General features: G+C 40.7%; 1 protein-coding gene across 1 annotated transcript in view; it reads right to left on the bottom strand.

Annotated features, from left to right (window-relative positions):
- ATR (ATR serine/threonine kinase) overlaps nt 1-10,345 on the bottom strand; it is a 110,919-nt gene extending 100,574 nt beyond the window's left edge. Inside the window, exon 1 of the mRNA XM_068969197.1 lies at nt 10,287-10,345. Coding sequence (XP_068825298.1) covers nt 10,287-10,345 — 59 coding nt within the window. The remainder of the gene's footprint in view (nt 1-10,286) is intronic.
- Between the last annotated feature and the right edge of the window lie 3,773 nt (nt 10,346-14,118).

Raw genomic sequence — 14,118 nt, 5'->3', positions numbered from 1 at the left:
ATGATTGGATGGCATCACTGACTCAATGGACATGAGTTTGGGTAAATTCCAGGAGTTGGTGATGGACAGGGAGGCCTAGCATGCTGTGGTCCATGGGGTTGCAAAGGGTCGGACATGAGTGAGCAGCTGAACTGAAATGAACTAAACTCTGAGGAGAGGAATAGAGCCATTAATTGATTATTATCATTATGTGAAATGGGAAATCTATATACTATTTTCTCTTTTATTGTATGTTCTAAATTTTCCACAATAAAAATTCAATAGGCTCAGACAGTAAAGCGTCTGTCTGCAATGCGGGAGACCCAGGTTCGATTCCTGGGTCGGGAAGACCCCCTGGAGAAGGAAATGGCAATCCACTCCAGCACTCTTGCCTGGAAATCCCATGGATGGAGGAGCCTGATAGGCTACAGTCCATGGGGTCGCAAAGAGTCGGACACGACTAAGCAACTTCACCTTAGAACAAACAAGAAAAAGTAATATTAAAAGGAGATACAATAATTAATCTGAGGAAGAGTATTCTAGAATCCTGAATGAATTCAACTTGAGTTCTATAATTTTGTATGAGTAACCAAGGAATAGAACATAAGAATATAATACAAAGTCTGTATTCCACTACATGATGAGGAATCATAAAGGCAATCATGTAATCAACAAACACTTACTGAGTGCCTATACTGAACTGAACTGAACTGAACTGAATGTACCAGAGAACTCATCAGAAGCTACTATTGGGAAGGTAAAAGATAGTTTAATGGAGGAGACTGATAAGTCAATCTAGCCCTCTATCCAGACCGGATTATGATTTAATCACCAAAACAGTTAACACAGGTGGAAACACAGGTATGGGGAGGAAAAAACCCCAGTTTTAGAAACAGCAAGTTTAAGGTCTCAAGGGAACTAAGTGGGATGTCCAAAAGACTGTTGGAATAACAGTTCTAGACCTCAAGTGAAATGGGATATAGACTAACTAGCCTAGAGATATAGACTAAGTTATCGATATATAATAGTACATATCAAGCAAAGCTAAACATACTGTATTATTTCATATTTCACATGAAATAAAACAGGAAATTAGACCCTAATTTTCACATGAGAAAACTGATTCTTATGCAGATTATATAATCTACCAGTATTAGAGCTAGTAGCAGTGGAAGCCTTGAGTAAGAATGCAAAGGTAGTAAGTAACAGGAAAGCCAAAGACAGAACCTTAAGGTTAGAGAAGCCATGAGGAGAAAAGCAAACGGTCAGAGAAACAGAAAAGCCATGAGAGATGTGTTCTAGAATCCAAGGAGGTGAGAATTCTAAGGAGGGAGCTGTCAACAAGATCAAATAAAATTAGTTAAAATGTCCTTTGCATACATATATTAGATGGTAAAATACATTTAACATAAAATTTGCCACCTTAACCTTTAAGAGTACAGTTCTGTGGCATTAAGCACATTCACATTATCCTACACCATCACCATCATCCCTCTCTAGCACTTTTTCATCTTTCCAAACTGAAACTGTACTCGGTAAACAATTATCTCCCGACTTCCTCCTCCTCTTCCTACAATTCTGTTTCTATGAATTTGACTACATCATACAAGTTATATTCTATATTTGTCCATTGTGACTGACTTATTTCACTTCGCATATGTCTTCACAGTTCATGCCTGTTGTAACACGTGTCAGAATTTCCTTCCTTTTTAAGGCTAAATAATATTCTATATACTGTGTGCATATATCATATTTTATTTATCTTTCCACAGATACTTGAGCTGCTTCCACCATTTAGCTACTGTGAATAATGCCCCTACAAAGGTGAGAACACAATATCTGTTTTATTCCCTTTCAGTTATTTTGGGTATATACATAGACGTGAAATGCAAGATTGTATGGTAATTCTACGTTCAATTTTTTTGAGAAACTGCCATACTGCTTCCACAATAGCTGCACCATTTTACAGCCCTACTAACAATTTACAGAGGTTCCAATTTTTCCTTATCCTCACCAACACTTGTTATTTTGTTGTTTTTTTTTAATAGTACCCATCCTCATGGGGTTGCAATGATATCTCTTTGTAGTTTTGATTCACAATTTCCTAGTAATTAGGGATGTTGAACATCTTTTCATGTGCCTTTTGCCCATTTGTCTTCTTCTTTGGAGAAAGTCTACTCAAGACCTTTCTTTATTTTTAAGTCTCATGCTCTACTGACCATCTCCTCATTTTTAAATTTTTAATTTTCTGGTTGCTGTTGATAATGAGCTATAGTTCTTAATAACTTTTGGATGATAACTCCTTACAGATATATGATTCACAAACATTTTCTTTCCTTCCATGGGTAGTCTTTTCACTCTGCTGATACTGTACTGTATAAAATTTTTAATTTTGATAATTTAAAATGTAATTTATTTTTTGATATGCTGTCATGCTTTTGGTGTCATATTCAGAAATCACTGCCAAATCCAATGTCATGAAGCTTTTACCCTAAGAGTTCTAAGAGTTTTACAGTTTTTATTCTTTCATTTAGGTCTTTGATCCATTTTAAGCTGATTTTTTTTAATGTCCTTTGAATTTTAAAATTTTAATGTAGAGGTAAAGGCAGAAGCCAGATTTTAAAAGTTTGAAAAACAAATGAAATGTGAATATTGAGAAGAGCATGCTCTTTCTAAAGTTTGACCATGAAACGAAGGGAAGAATTGGAGTTGGCACTAACTAAATGAATACATGAGATCAAGACAACTTTGTTTTGTTTCCCTTAAGATGAAGAGACTTGAACAACTAATTCTTGGAACTTGGCTTTCCTTCCTGGGATCCATGTTTAAGTAGAGAGACTCCTTGGATAGCATGATTATCATTAGTTATAATGATAATCATTAATATATATTTATTAATATAGGATGAAAAGATGAGTAAAGGTACTAATAATAAATTCAAAAGACAAATAAAGCAAGATGCCTTGCTTCAAGGAAGTTGCTGGGGAGAGGGGAAGAACACACAAAAACAATAATCAAGCATTATATACACCCGCAGCAGGAAATAACTAACTCTGCCTAGAGGACTCAGGGAAAGCTGTGTATAAGTGATGGGCTTACTCCATCACTTCTACTGGCAAAACAGCTGAAGATATATTAGGTAAGCTGGTTATTTACAAAAAATAAAATTAAGTATTTCATACAAATAACTTATAACATCTACACAGTACTGTAAATCTACATATATTTTCCCACTTAAACAATGCTAAAAGAAAAAATGAGAAAGCTAATTATTTTCTTGATTATTCAATCACAAAGTCCAATTATAATTGATTACATACAGGACCCAAGGCATCTACAGTTTATAACTGCCATGATGGAAATGGTCCTGATACATAGTAAACAGTCCAAAAAACTTTGTTGAATGAATCAATGGTTCATAAGAATCTTTCTGAATCTTATGCCTCCTTCATCCTTAATGTGTAATCTTTTCCGAACCTGTGGAATATCTACCAATAGACCATAGGATCCTAGAGGTGGGAGATTATATTTCTCTATGAATTTCTGCACTACCAAGAGACCATAAGCTGCTTCAGAAGAGAAACTGTGTTTTAATTCTCTTTGCATTGCCTATACCCCACCTAGAACTGTGTCCTGTTTGACAAAAAAATCACTAACTGAAATAATAAATACTTACAAATAATGTAAACCCAAGGCACACAGAATCAAAGAATAAGTAGTTGTATTTATACATCAGAGAAAAAACTATGTTGTTTATCTTATTATTTAATCCAGAACTGGCCAACAGAAATATAATGCAAGCCACATGCATAAGTATAAATTTTCTAATAATCACATTAAGAATGTAAAGAGAAACAGGCAATTTTCATCACAATAATATGTCAAAAATATTATCTGAAAATGTAATCAATATAAAAATTATTAACGAGATTGTTTATACTCCTTTTGGGAACTATGTGTTTGAAACCTCGTATCTCATATTTATAGCATATCTCAGTTTTAGATTAGACGCATGTGAAATGCTCAATGGCCACATAAAGTTGGTGTCTATAGTGTACTCTAGGACATCACAGATTTAAATATAACCAAAAATTTTTCAAGTCTGAAATTACAAGGTAACATGACTTGTTTTAGACAAAATCAGGAGATTTTGTCATAAACCAAGTGTAATTTTACAAGTGTCACTTAAAAACATGAATGAGGAGGTGTGTGGTGAAGAGGAACTGGGATTGTGGGCGGTGGTGAGAGTTTCCTATAAAGTCTAAGTTTGTAAAAAAGACTATGCATTCATGTGTCATTTGCATAATTTTAAAAAATCAGTTTATAAAGGTGAAGTGATTATCATTTATTAGATATACTATTAGAATAAAGAAATTCATGGGAGGGTAAGCATTTCTTATTTTGCAACCTCGACCTTAGAACTGAGCTTAAGAGGGTATACTTTTTCAAAAGTATACAATAATATTTGGGTGGTAATTTTAGTATCACATAGAGTTTGGATACATTTAACAAACACTTTAGCACTTCACCTGGGCAAGCATCAAATGCCAGGAAAACCAAGATACCATGTATTTACCAAGTTGATGCTTTTGAAGTGTGGTGTTGGAGAAGACTCTTGAGAGTCCCTTGGACTGCAAGGAGATCAAACCAGTCAATCTTAAAGGAAATCAGTTCTGAATATTCATTGGAAGGACTGATGCTGAAGCTGAAGCTTCAATACTTTGGCCACCTGATGCAAAGGGCTAACTCATTAGAAAAGACCCTGATGCTGGGAAAGATTGAAGGCAGGAGGAGAAGGAGATGACAGAGGATGAGATAGTTGGATGGCATCACCGACTCAACAGACATTGAGTTTGAGCAAGCTCCAGGAGCTGGTGATGGACAGGGATGCCTGGCATGCTGTAGTCCATGGCGTCACAAGGAGTTGGACACAACTGAGCAACTGAACTGAACTGATGTATCTCCCCTAAACCAATGAGTAGTTTAAAGGACAAAAAAGTAAGAAGGCAATTTTAACACAGTGTGGTTGAGAGTTAATACAGCCAAGACAGAACATAGAAGGGACACTAAGTCCTGAGCAGGACCTGAAGGAGTCAAGCCTCCTTGGAGGAGTCAAGGCTCCCTGGAGGAGGTGACACAAAGTAGAATCCCTAGGAGGCTAGGCAGGTAAGTAAGGGAGGGAAGGCGGGTATTCCTGTGGAAGAAACATGTGTAAGGGCTCAGGAAAAAGAACATAAGCTGCTCTAGAAACTGTCAGAGCGTCTGCATGGCCAAAGACCAGGGAGGCATTATCTGGAAATGAAGCTGAAGAGGGACGATAAGGTCAAAGCTCAAAGTATACAAGTATACTCCGACTAAGGAGTTTGAATTCTGTACTGAAGGCGATGGGACAGCAAAAGGTTCTAAGTAGCTGAATGAATTTACATGTTTTTAAAACATGAATTCAACTATGTTAATCCCATAGCTTCCTACTGAACTTAAATTCTACCCTATAAAGTGCTAAAGTATCTGGCCTCTGCATACCCCTCCATCCTTAATACTGCTCTCCTCTTTGCCCCCTATGTTCCAGGCTTCTTCCTCTTCTTTACAAAGCAGGCTTATTCCCACCTTGGGATCTTTGTATTTCCTACTCCATCTCAGACACTTCTCTCAGTTTCACATTATGAGCTTCTTCTCACCATCTAAACCTTCTCTAGTGGCTAATGTTGCTGCTCTCCAGTCCCTCATCTCCCTCCCATTGTCTCATTTAACATTTTGATGGGAACTATCACTATTGGAAAATATTTTGTGATTACAATGAAATTTTAAACAGGAAAGTCAAAGATGGTCCTCGGAAATGATATCTGAATGGCATCAGCCAGTGTTTAAGATAGAAGAAACAACAAGTATAAAGGAATGAAGGCAGGAACGACCTTGGTGTACTCTAAAAATAAAGCCAACGTCATTGGAGTAGAGTGGGCAAGGGATGAATACACGGCTGTGAGATCAGAGGTAGGCAGAAGCCAGATTATGGTGGACCTTAGAGGCTCTGGGAAGGAGTTGGGATTTTATTTTAAGTATGCTGGAAAACCAAGGGAAGATTTTGAGCAGGGGAATAATGTTACATAATCTACAATATGATTCATGGTTGTAAAAATCACTTTGGTTGCTGAGCAGGAAATCCACTGTGAGTGGGTAAAAGTAGAAATGAAGAAATTAACTGGGAAATTACTTTAATAGTCTAGATAAGAAATTATGGTGATAGCAGTGGAGATGGTGAAAAGTGTTTTTTTAAAGATAGGGTGGACAGGATTTGCTGATGGATTATTAAGGCATAAAGGAAAAAAAAGTAAGGATAACTCTTAGGCTTTTGGTTGGTAGATTTATAATAACCTGGGGAAGGAACAGATTTAAGGACAGTAAATCACAAGTGCTGCTTTAAATATATTAATTTTAATTTCTGAGTGTAGATGTTGAGTAAGAACCTAACATATATCTTTGGGCTAGAGATATAAATTTGGGAGCCTTCAGCATATGCATGCATGTGTGCTAAGTCACTTTAGTCATGTCTGATTCATTTTTGAGGCTATGGACCATAGTCCACCAGGCTCCTCTGTCCATGGGATTCTCCAAGCAGGAATACTGGAGTGGGTTGCCATGTTCTCCCCCAGGGGATCTCCCTGACCCAAGGATCAAACCCATGTCTCTTATATCTCCTGCACTGGCAGGTGAATTCTTTACCACTAGCACCACCTGGGAAACCCTATCAGCACATCAGTTCAGTTCAGTCGAGTCGCTCAGTCATGTCCGACTCTTTGCAACCCCATGAATTGCAGCACGCCAGGCCTCCCTGTCCATCACCAACTCCTGGAGGTCAGTCAAACTCACATCCATCAAGTCAGTGATGCCATCCAGCCATCTCATCCTCTGTGGTCCCCTTCTCATCCTGCCCCCAATCCCTCCCAGCATCAGAGTCTTTTCCAATGAGTCAACTCTTCACATGAGATGGCCAAAGTACTGGAGTTTCAGCTTTAGCATCATTCCTTCCAAAGAAATCCCATGGCTGATCTCCTTCGAATGGACTGGTTGGATCTCCTTGCAGTCCAAGGGACTCTCAATCAAGAGTCTTCTCCAACACCACAGTTCAAAAGCATCAATTCTTCAGTGCTCAGCTTTCTTCACAGTCCAACTCTCACATCCATACATGACCACTGGAAAAACCATAGCCTTGACTAGACGGACCTTTGCTGGCAAAGTAATGTCTCTGCTTTTGAATATGCTATCTAGGTTGGTCATAACTTTTCTTCCAAGGAGTAAGTGTCTTTTAATTTCATGGCTGCAGCCACCATCTGCAGTGATTTTGGAGCCCCCCCAAAAAAGTCTGATACTGTTTCCACTGTTTCCCCATCTATTTCCCATGAAGCGATGGGACCAGATGCCATGATCTTCGTTTTCTGAATGTTGAGCTTTAAGCCAACTTTTTCACTCTCCACTTTCACTTTCCTCAAGAGGCTTTTTAGTTCCTCTTCACTTTCTGCCATAGGCAATATTTAAAGCCATGGGACTAGACAAGTTACTGAGGAATAAGATGGAAAGAGGGGTTTGTGTGGTTAAGAATCCACCTTGCAATGCAGGGAACACTGGTTTGATCCCTAGTCTGGTAAGATCCCACTGGCTGTGAGGCAACTAAGCCCGTGTGCCACAACTACTCAGCCCACACACCTAGAGCCCATGCTCCAGAACAAGAGAAGCCTCTGCAATGAGAAGACCTCACACTGCAACTAGAGAGCAGCCCCAGCTCGCCACAACTGGAGAAAGGCTGTGTGCAGCAACGAAGACCCATCACAGCCAAAAATAAATAACAATAAATGAATATTAAAAAAGAAAAAAGATGGAAAGAAGACTAAGGATATAGCCTGAAAGCACATACAGAGTCAAGAACGATGCCCAGATTTCTGGTTTGGAAAAATGAATGCACATGGTATCATTTACTGAGATATCCCTACCTCAGCAAATGAGAGAATTAAAAAAAAAAAAAAAAAAAGCTTGGAGAGGTTGGGATATGTGGAGAATTTGTACTGGATATATTGAGTCTTAACTGTACACAGGACACCCAGGGAAAGTGGGTTACACTAACAACTGCCAATATACAGTTGCATTTTGGTTCTACAGGAAGGAAATATGGTTTGGAGACACACATCTGGAGTCATCAAATAGCAGATGGTAGTCAAAGGCAGGAGAATGGATGAGAATACCAGAAAGGCTATGCAGAGAAAAAAAAGTTCAACCAGCAAAAAACAGGAGTAAAATTTATCCCTGAGAGACAGAGGAAGAAGAGACTACACATTAAATAGTAACATCTTACTTTTTTCAGAAATGTAACTGCTGTGACCAATTAAAGGGAGGGGGAGGGGAATGGGGAAATAAAGCTTTGACAGCTTGACTCTGTAAACTTAGCTCCAATAACTGCTATCTCTTTGACTTTAATTCTTCAGTTTTCATGACTCCATTTCTTAATCAAGTGATAGTATCTGCTCCATTCTCCCAGATCATGGAGATACTGGGAGACTGAGTAAGCTTGAATGAAGCAGTTCCAATGAAAAAATCATGATCATTAAGAACTATTACTAGACAATTCTATGTGTCAGTTTTTCTACTCCTTCTATTAGAACGTCTACAAATGAGTAAAAGGTAACCTAAGTTCTGTTGATGAAAGAAAGTATAAACAAATCCAAGATACTATTATTTTCATTAACAAATATTACAGAGGAAGACAGAAAAGGGAAGAGAAGTATTAATCAATAAGTTCTATATTAAAGCAAGGTGGGGAAAACACACTGAGCTTCACACTGAGCCTGAAAGATGAAATCTGTATATCAGTTTCCCATATGAACACTTGCCTTCATCTTATTTTAGAAAGGTAGATGTTACTTTACAAAATGTTAACACAAATATGCTTGCAACATTCATGCAAAATGGGGAAAAATTATATACACAACAATAGGATGATTCAGTTAAGATAAGTATGGTCCCTTCATTTATATCCTCCTATTTATGTAACTGAGGAAGACTAAATGTCAATGTCTATAGGATCTACAAGTGGAGATAGACACAAATGTATGGCAAAAACAAAAGGAATTAAATATCCCATGGAATTAATGTCAGTTGTGGCTGTGTGCTAAGTTTTCAAGCAGTTTAAGAAATCGAAAAGCAACTATTCCAATTGACAGTTCAACTGCAGCAGTGGTACAAGCTCACTTATTTTCTATTCAGTGTATTACAAAAATTAAACAAAAAACCCTGTCTCTTATCTTCAGGCCAGGTTTAGGAAAGGCTATGTGTGTGTTGAATGGGGATAGCAGCCACTGACATGTGTCCCCTCTCTTTCGGCAGCTCGTTTACAGAATTTTACTTTTACTTGGGTGGTAAAGAATCCACCTGCCAATGCAGGAAACGTGGGTTCGTTCCATTGCTGGGTCGGGAAGACCCACTCCAGTATTCTTGTCTGGAAAATCCCTTGGATAAAGGAGCCTGGTTGGCTGCGGACAAAAATGCCATCGACAGAGGAGCCTGGCAGGCTGCAGTCCATGGGGTCACAAAGAGTCAGAGAGACACGACGCTTACGGGAAATAACAACTTGCAACTGGAACATTAAGCTATCTTCAAATTTTAGCAACATTCTGTGAACATTTATGTTTTGTGGACGTTGTGGGAGATCCCTGGGATTTCTGAGTAAAATAACGTTTTGAAGAGTGGATGATCAGTACGAAAAGGTCCCGTCTCCAGAATGGCCTATAGTTTCATTTAGAAACTTTTTAAAACAACTGGGCTTCCTTGCACAAAATCAGAATGAGTGATTTTTCTTCCGAGGGTAGTTTTGGGTCAAAAAGCTAAATACCAATACCAAATACTAAATACCACCAGTGATCATAAAGCATAGGAGCTGTGGAAAGTGCAGGGGGCAAGCACCCTGTCTAAGGGACAAGGCTTTTGAGAAGCAAATGAGTGAAGGAAAGTGACGAGAAAGTGATCAGAAGGCAACTTCCCTCCCGCCGCTGAGGCAATCCCCTGGGGGCTCGGGATGGGGGGTGGGGGAAGAACTCCCGCCCGCGGCTGAGGTAAAGTGGGATCAACAGACGACCTGTCCCCTCCAACCCGTATCCCGCAGGTCTGCGGCGACTCCCCGCGCCCCGCGACCTTTCAACGGCCTCTCTGAGGGAGAAGCGCTCCAGTCAGCCGTGGAGCATCTCCACAAGGGCCGCGGCCGGGGTTGAGGGGACGCGCGCGACCGGTGAGGAAGAGCACGTTAGACGCCAGCCTGGCCCTACCTGCCCAGCTCCCGGAGGGCTGGGATCATAGACGCCAGTTCCAAGCCCTGCTCGCCCATTCTGAGGACGCGCTGCACTCTTCAATTACAACGAGGCGGGCTCCTGGCGTCTCCACAACTACCTCTGGTGAGGAGGCGCGGCGCCCGACGGAGCCTCACGGGGCCCAAAACTCCTCCCGGAAGCCGCGGCCGGTCAGCTCTCTAGGCTTCAGTTCGTTTCCGTGTAGGACCCGGGGGAGGCCTGGAGGCCGTGAGGGGGCGTGGCGAGGGGCGGGACGCGCTCCGGTCCGGTTTCCCGGGCAAGGTTCTCTCGGATGCTGGAGCGCTCAGCAGGCGAGATCTGCTAGTTTTGGTTTTTAGCTGCTCTGCTCTATCACTCCCAGACACAGAGGCTCAGAGAAGCCAGACCTCTGAATCTGGGGACGACAGGGGCGTGGTGGGGACCAACCCAGAATCCCTCGCATCATAAACTTGAAAACTGAGGCAATTCAGCAGCTAAAGGCCCGGAATTAGATCGCAGGTTTCCTCCCCCACAGAGTCACGCTCCCAGGTTCCTCATTTTCTACCACTCTTAACATCCTTTTTGAGAGTTACGGGGCAGAAGTTGGGCTCCTTCTTGTCCTTTCTGTTTCAGCAGATTTCACCACCCCTCCCTCCCCCAACAACTAGACGTCTCCCTTAGGGTTCCTTGAGGGTTCTCGCACTTTATTGAAAAAGAGAGTTGAATTGTATTTATTTGTGTTTCATAAAGTAAGCAACAGTGCTATGTATTTAATATATTTATGTCACCGTTACGGGCATCTATTACCTGTGATTTAATTTTTTTAAAGTAAAATCAGTGGCTTTTGGCTGTGGATATTTTCTAGCTCAACCCAGTTTGTTTATGAAAAATGGCCATAATAAGAGACTGTTAACGTCAAAATTATGTATTTGATCAGACAAGGCGTGTGGTGTGCTTACATTTGTTACTTAGCAAATGAGAATAATCATTATACAGTATCTTTAAACAAACAAAAAAAAACTCAAAGTGATGGAGTAACAGCCAAATACACTCCTGCCTCAGGGATTTTTTGCATTTGTTGCACCCTTTGTCACCCTGCTTATTTAACTTCTACGCAGAGTACATCATGAGAAATGCTGGGCTAGAGGAAGCAAAAGCTGGAATCAAGATTGCCGAGAGAAATATCAATAACCTCAGATATACAGATGACACCACCCTTGTGGCAGAAAGTGAAGAAGAACTAAAGAGCCTCTTGATGAAAGTGAAAGAGGAGAGTGAAAAAGTTGGCTTAAAGCACAACGTTCAGAAAACAAAGATCATGGCATCCGGTCCCATCACTTCATGGCAAATAGATTGGGAAACAGTGGAAACAGTGGCTGACTTTATTTTTCTGGGCTCCAAAATCACTGCAGATGGTGATTGCAGCCATGAAATTAAAAGACACTTACTCCTTGGAAGGAAAGTTATGACCAACCTAGACAGCATATTCGCAGAAGGCAATGGCACCCCACTCCAGTACTCTTGCCTGGAAAAGCCCATGGACGGGGGAGCCTGGTGGGCTGCAGTCCATGGGGTCGCTGGGAGTCGGACACGACTGAGTGGCTTCTCTTTCACTTTTCACCTTCATGCTTTGGAGAGGAAATGGCAACCCACTCCAGTGTTCTTGCCTGGAGAATCCCAGGGACGGGGGAGCCTGGTGGGCTGCCGTCTATGGGGTCGCACAGAATCGGACATGACTGAAATGACTTCAGCAGCAGCAGCAGCAGCAGCAGACAGTATATTAAAAAGCAGAGACATTATTTTATCAACAAAGGCCCATCTAGTCAAGGCTATGGTTTTTCCAGTGGTCATGTATGGATGTGAGAGTTGGACTATAAAGAAAGCTGAGCACTGAAGAATTGATGCTTTTGAACTGTGGTGTTGGAGAAGACTCTTGAGAGTCCCTTGGACTGCAAGGAGATCCAACCAGTCCATCCTAAAGGAGATCAGTCCTGGGTGTTCACTGGAAGGACTGATGTTGAAGCTGAAACTCCAATCCTTTGGCCACCTGATGCAAAGAGCTAACTCACTTGAAAAGACCCTGATGCCAGGAAAAATTGAGGGCAGGAGGAGAAGGGGATGACAGAGGATGAGAAGGTTGGATGGCATCACTGACTCAATGGACATGGATTTGAGTGGACCCCGGGAGTTGGTGATGGACAGGGAGGCCTGGCATGCTGCAGTTCATGGGGTTGCAAAGAGTCAGACGTGACTGAATTGACTTGTCTTGACTTCTTTCAAGCTGAAATGTCATCTGAGAGCTTCATATAGACTAGCACACTTAAACTTACTCTTTTCTCCTCCATCCTGACTTATTTCTTCATGGCGCGTCTGCTTCTCTATTCCTGCCCTGCAAATATGTTCATCAGTACCATTTTTCTACCATATACGTAATATATGGTATTTGTTTTTCTCTTTCTGACTTTGTTCTGTGTGACAGACTCTAGGTTCATCCACCTCACTACAACTGACTCTTTCATTCCTTTTTATGGCTGAATAATATTCCATTGTATATTGTATATACAACTTCTTTTTCTAATGTGTACTGTATATACAACTTTATTCAAGAATACCATTTCTTAGGTAAAGTGAAGTATGAATTCTGAAGATGATAAGTGAGAAAAAGCAAATTGCAAAGAGATACATAACAATATTAAATCACTACATACCATTTTAAAACCAGACTTTGTGTGAGTGAATCATGTATACATACATGTCTGATAAAAGTATAGAAATATGTTGGGGAGGATATACATCAACTCCCGGAAAGTAATACCTCTGGAGAGGGATAGAAGGGAATGAAATGATAAGGTTTCAGCACATTTGTGAAGGTTTTCTTTTAATAGTATTAGATTAATCATGATAAATTTAACATTTGTTGTATTTGAGTGACCTACTGACCTCTCCCAAATTCTTCCTTCTGTTCAGATGGCTCTCTGAGCTTTATATGTCATATGCCTACGTTTCTGCTGCATTTTTCTCTTGAATTTTTCCCAGGCATTTTATTTTTGTTTACATTTTTATTATGGCAATTTTCAACTCTACACAAAAGTAGTGGTGTTGGAGAAGACTCTTGAGAGTCCCTTGGACTGCAAGAGATCCAACCAGTCCATCCTAAAGGAAATCAGTCCTGAATATTCATTGAAAGGACTGATACTTCTGGTCCCATCACTTTACGGGAAATAGAAGGGGAAAAAGTAGAAACAGCGTCAGACTTTATTTTTGGGGGCTCCAAAATCACTGCAGATAGTGACTGCAGCCATGAAATTAAAAGACACTTACTCCTTGGAAGGAAAGTTATGACTAACCTAGATAGCATGTTGAAAAGCAGAGACATTACTTTGCCAATAAAGGTCCGTCTAGTCAAGGCTATCGTTTTTCTAGTAGTCATGTATGGATGTGAGAGTTGGACTGTGAAGAAAGCTGAGTGCCGAAGTATTGATGCTTTTGAACTGTGGTGTTGGAGAAGACTCTTGAGAGTCCCTTGGACTGCAAGGAGATCCAACCAATCCATTCTGAAGGAGATCAGTCCTGGGTGTTCTTTGGAAGGAATGATGCTAAAGCTGAAGCTCCAGTACTTTGGCCACCTCATGCGAAGAGTTGACTCATTGGAAAAGACTCTGATGCTGGGAGGGATTGGGGGCAGGAGGAGAAGGGGATGACAGAGGATGAGATGGCTGGATGGCATCAGTGACTCGATGGATGTGAGTCTGAGTGAACTCCGGGAGTTGGTGATGGACAGGGAGGCCTGGTGTGCTGCGATTCATGGGGTCGCAAAGAGTCGGACATGACT

The sequence above is a fragment of the Capricornis sumatraensis genome, chromosome 1, assembly GCF_032405125.1.
Source record: "Capricornis sumatraensis isolate serow.1 chromosome 1, serow.2, whole genome shotgun sequence".
Lineage (NCBI taxonomy): Eukaryota > Metazoa > Chordata > Mammalia > Artiodactyla > Bovidae > Capricornis > Capricornis sumatraensis.
This window is presented reverse-complemented; position numbering and strand designations above follow the sequence as displayed.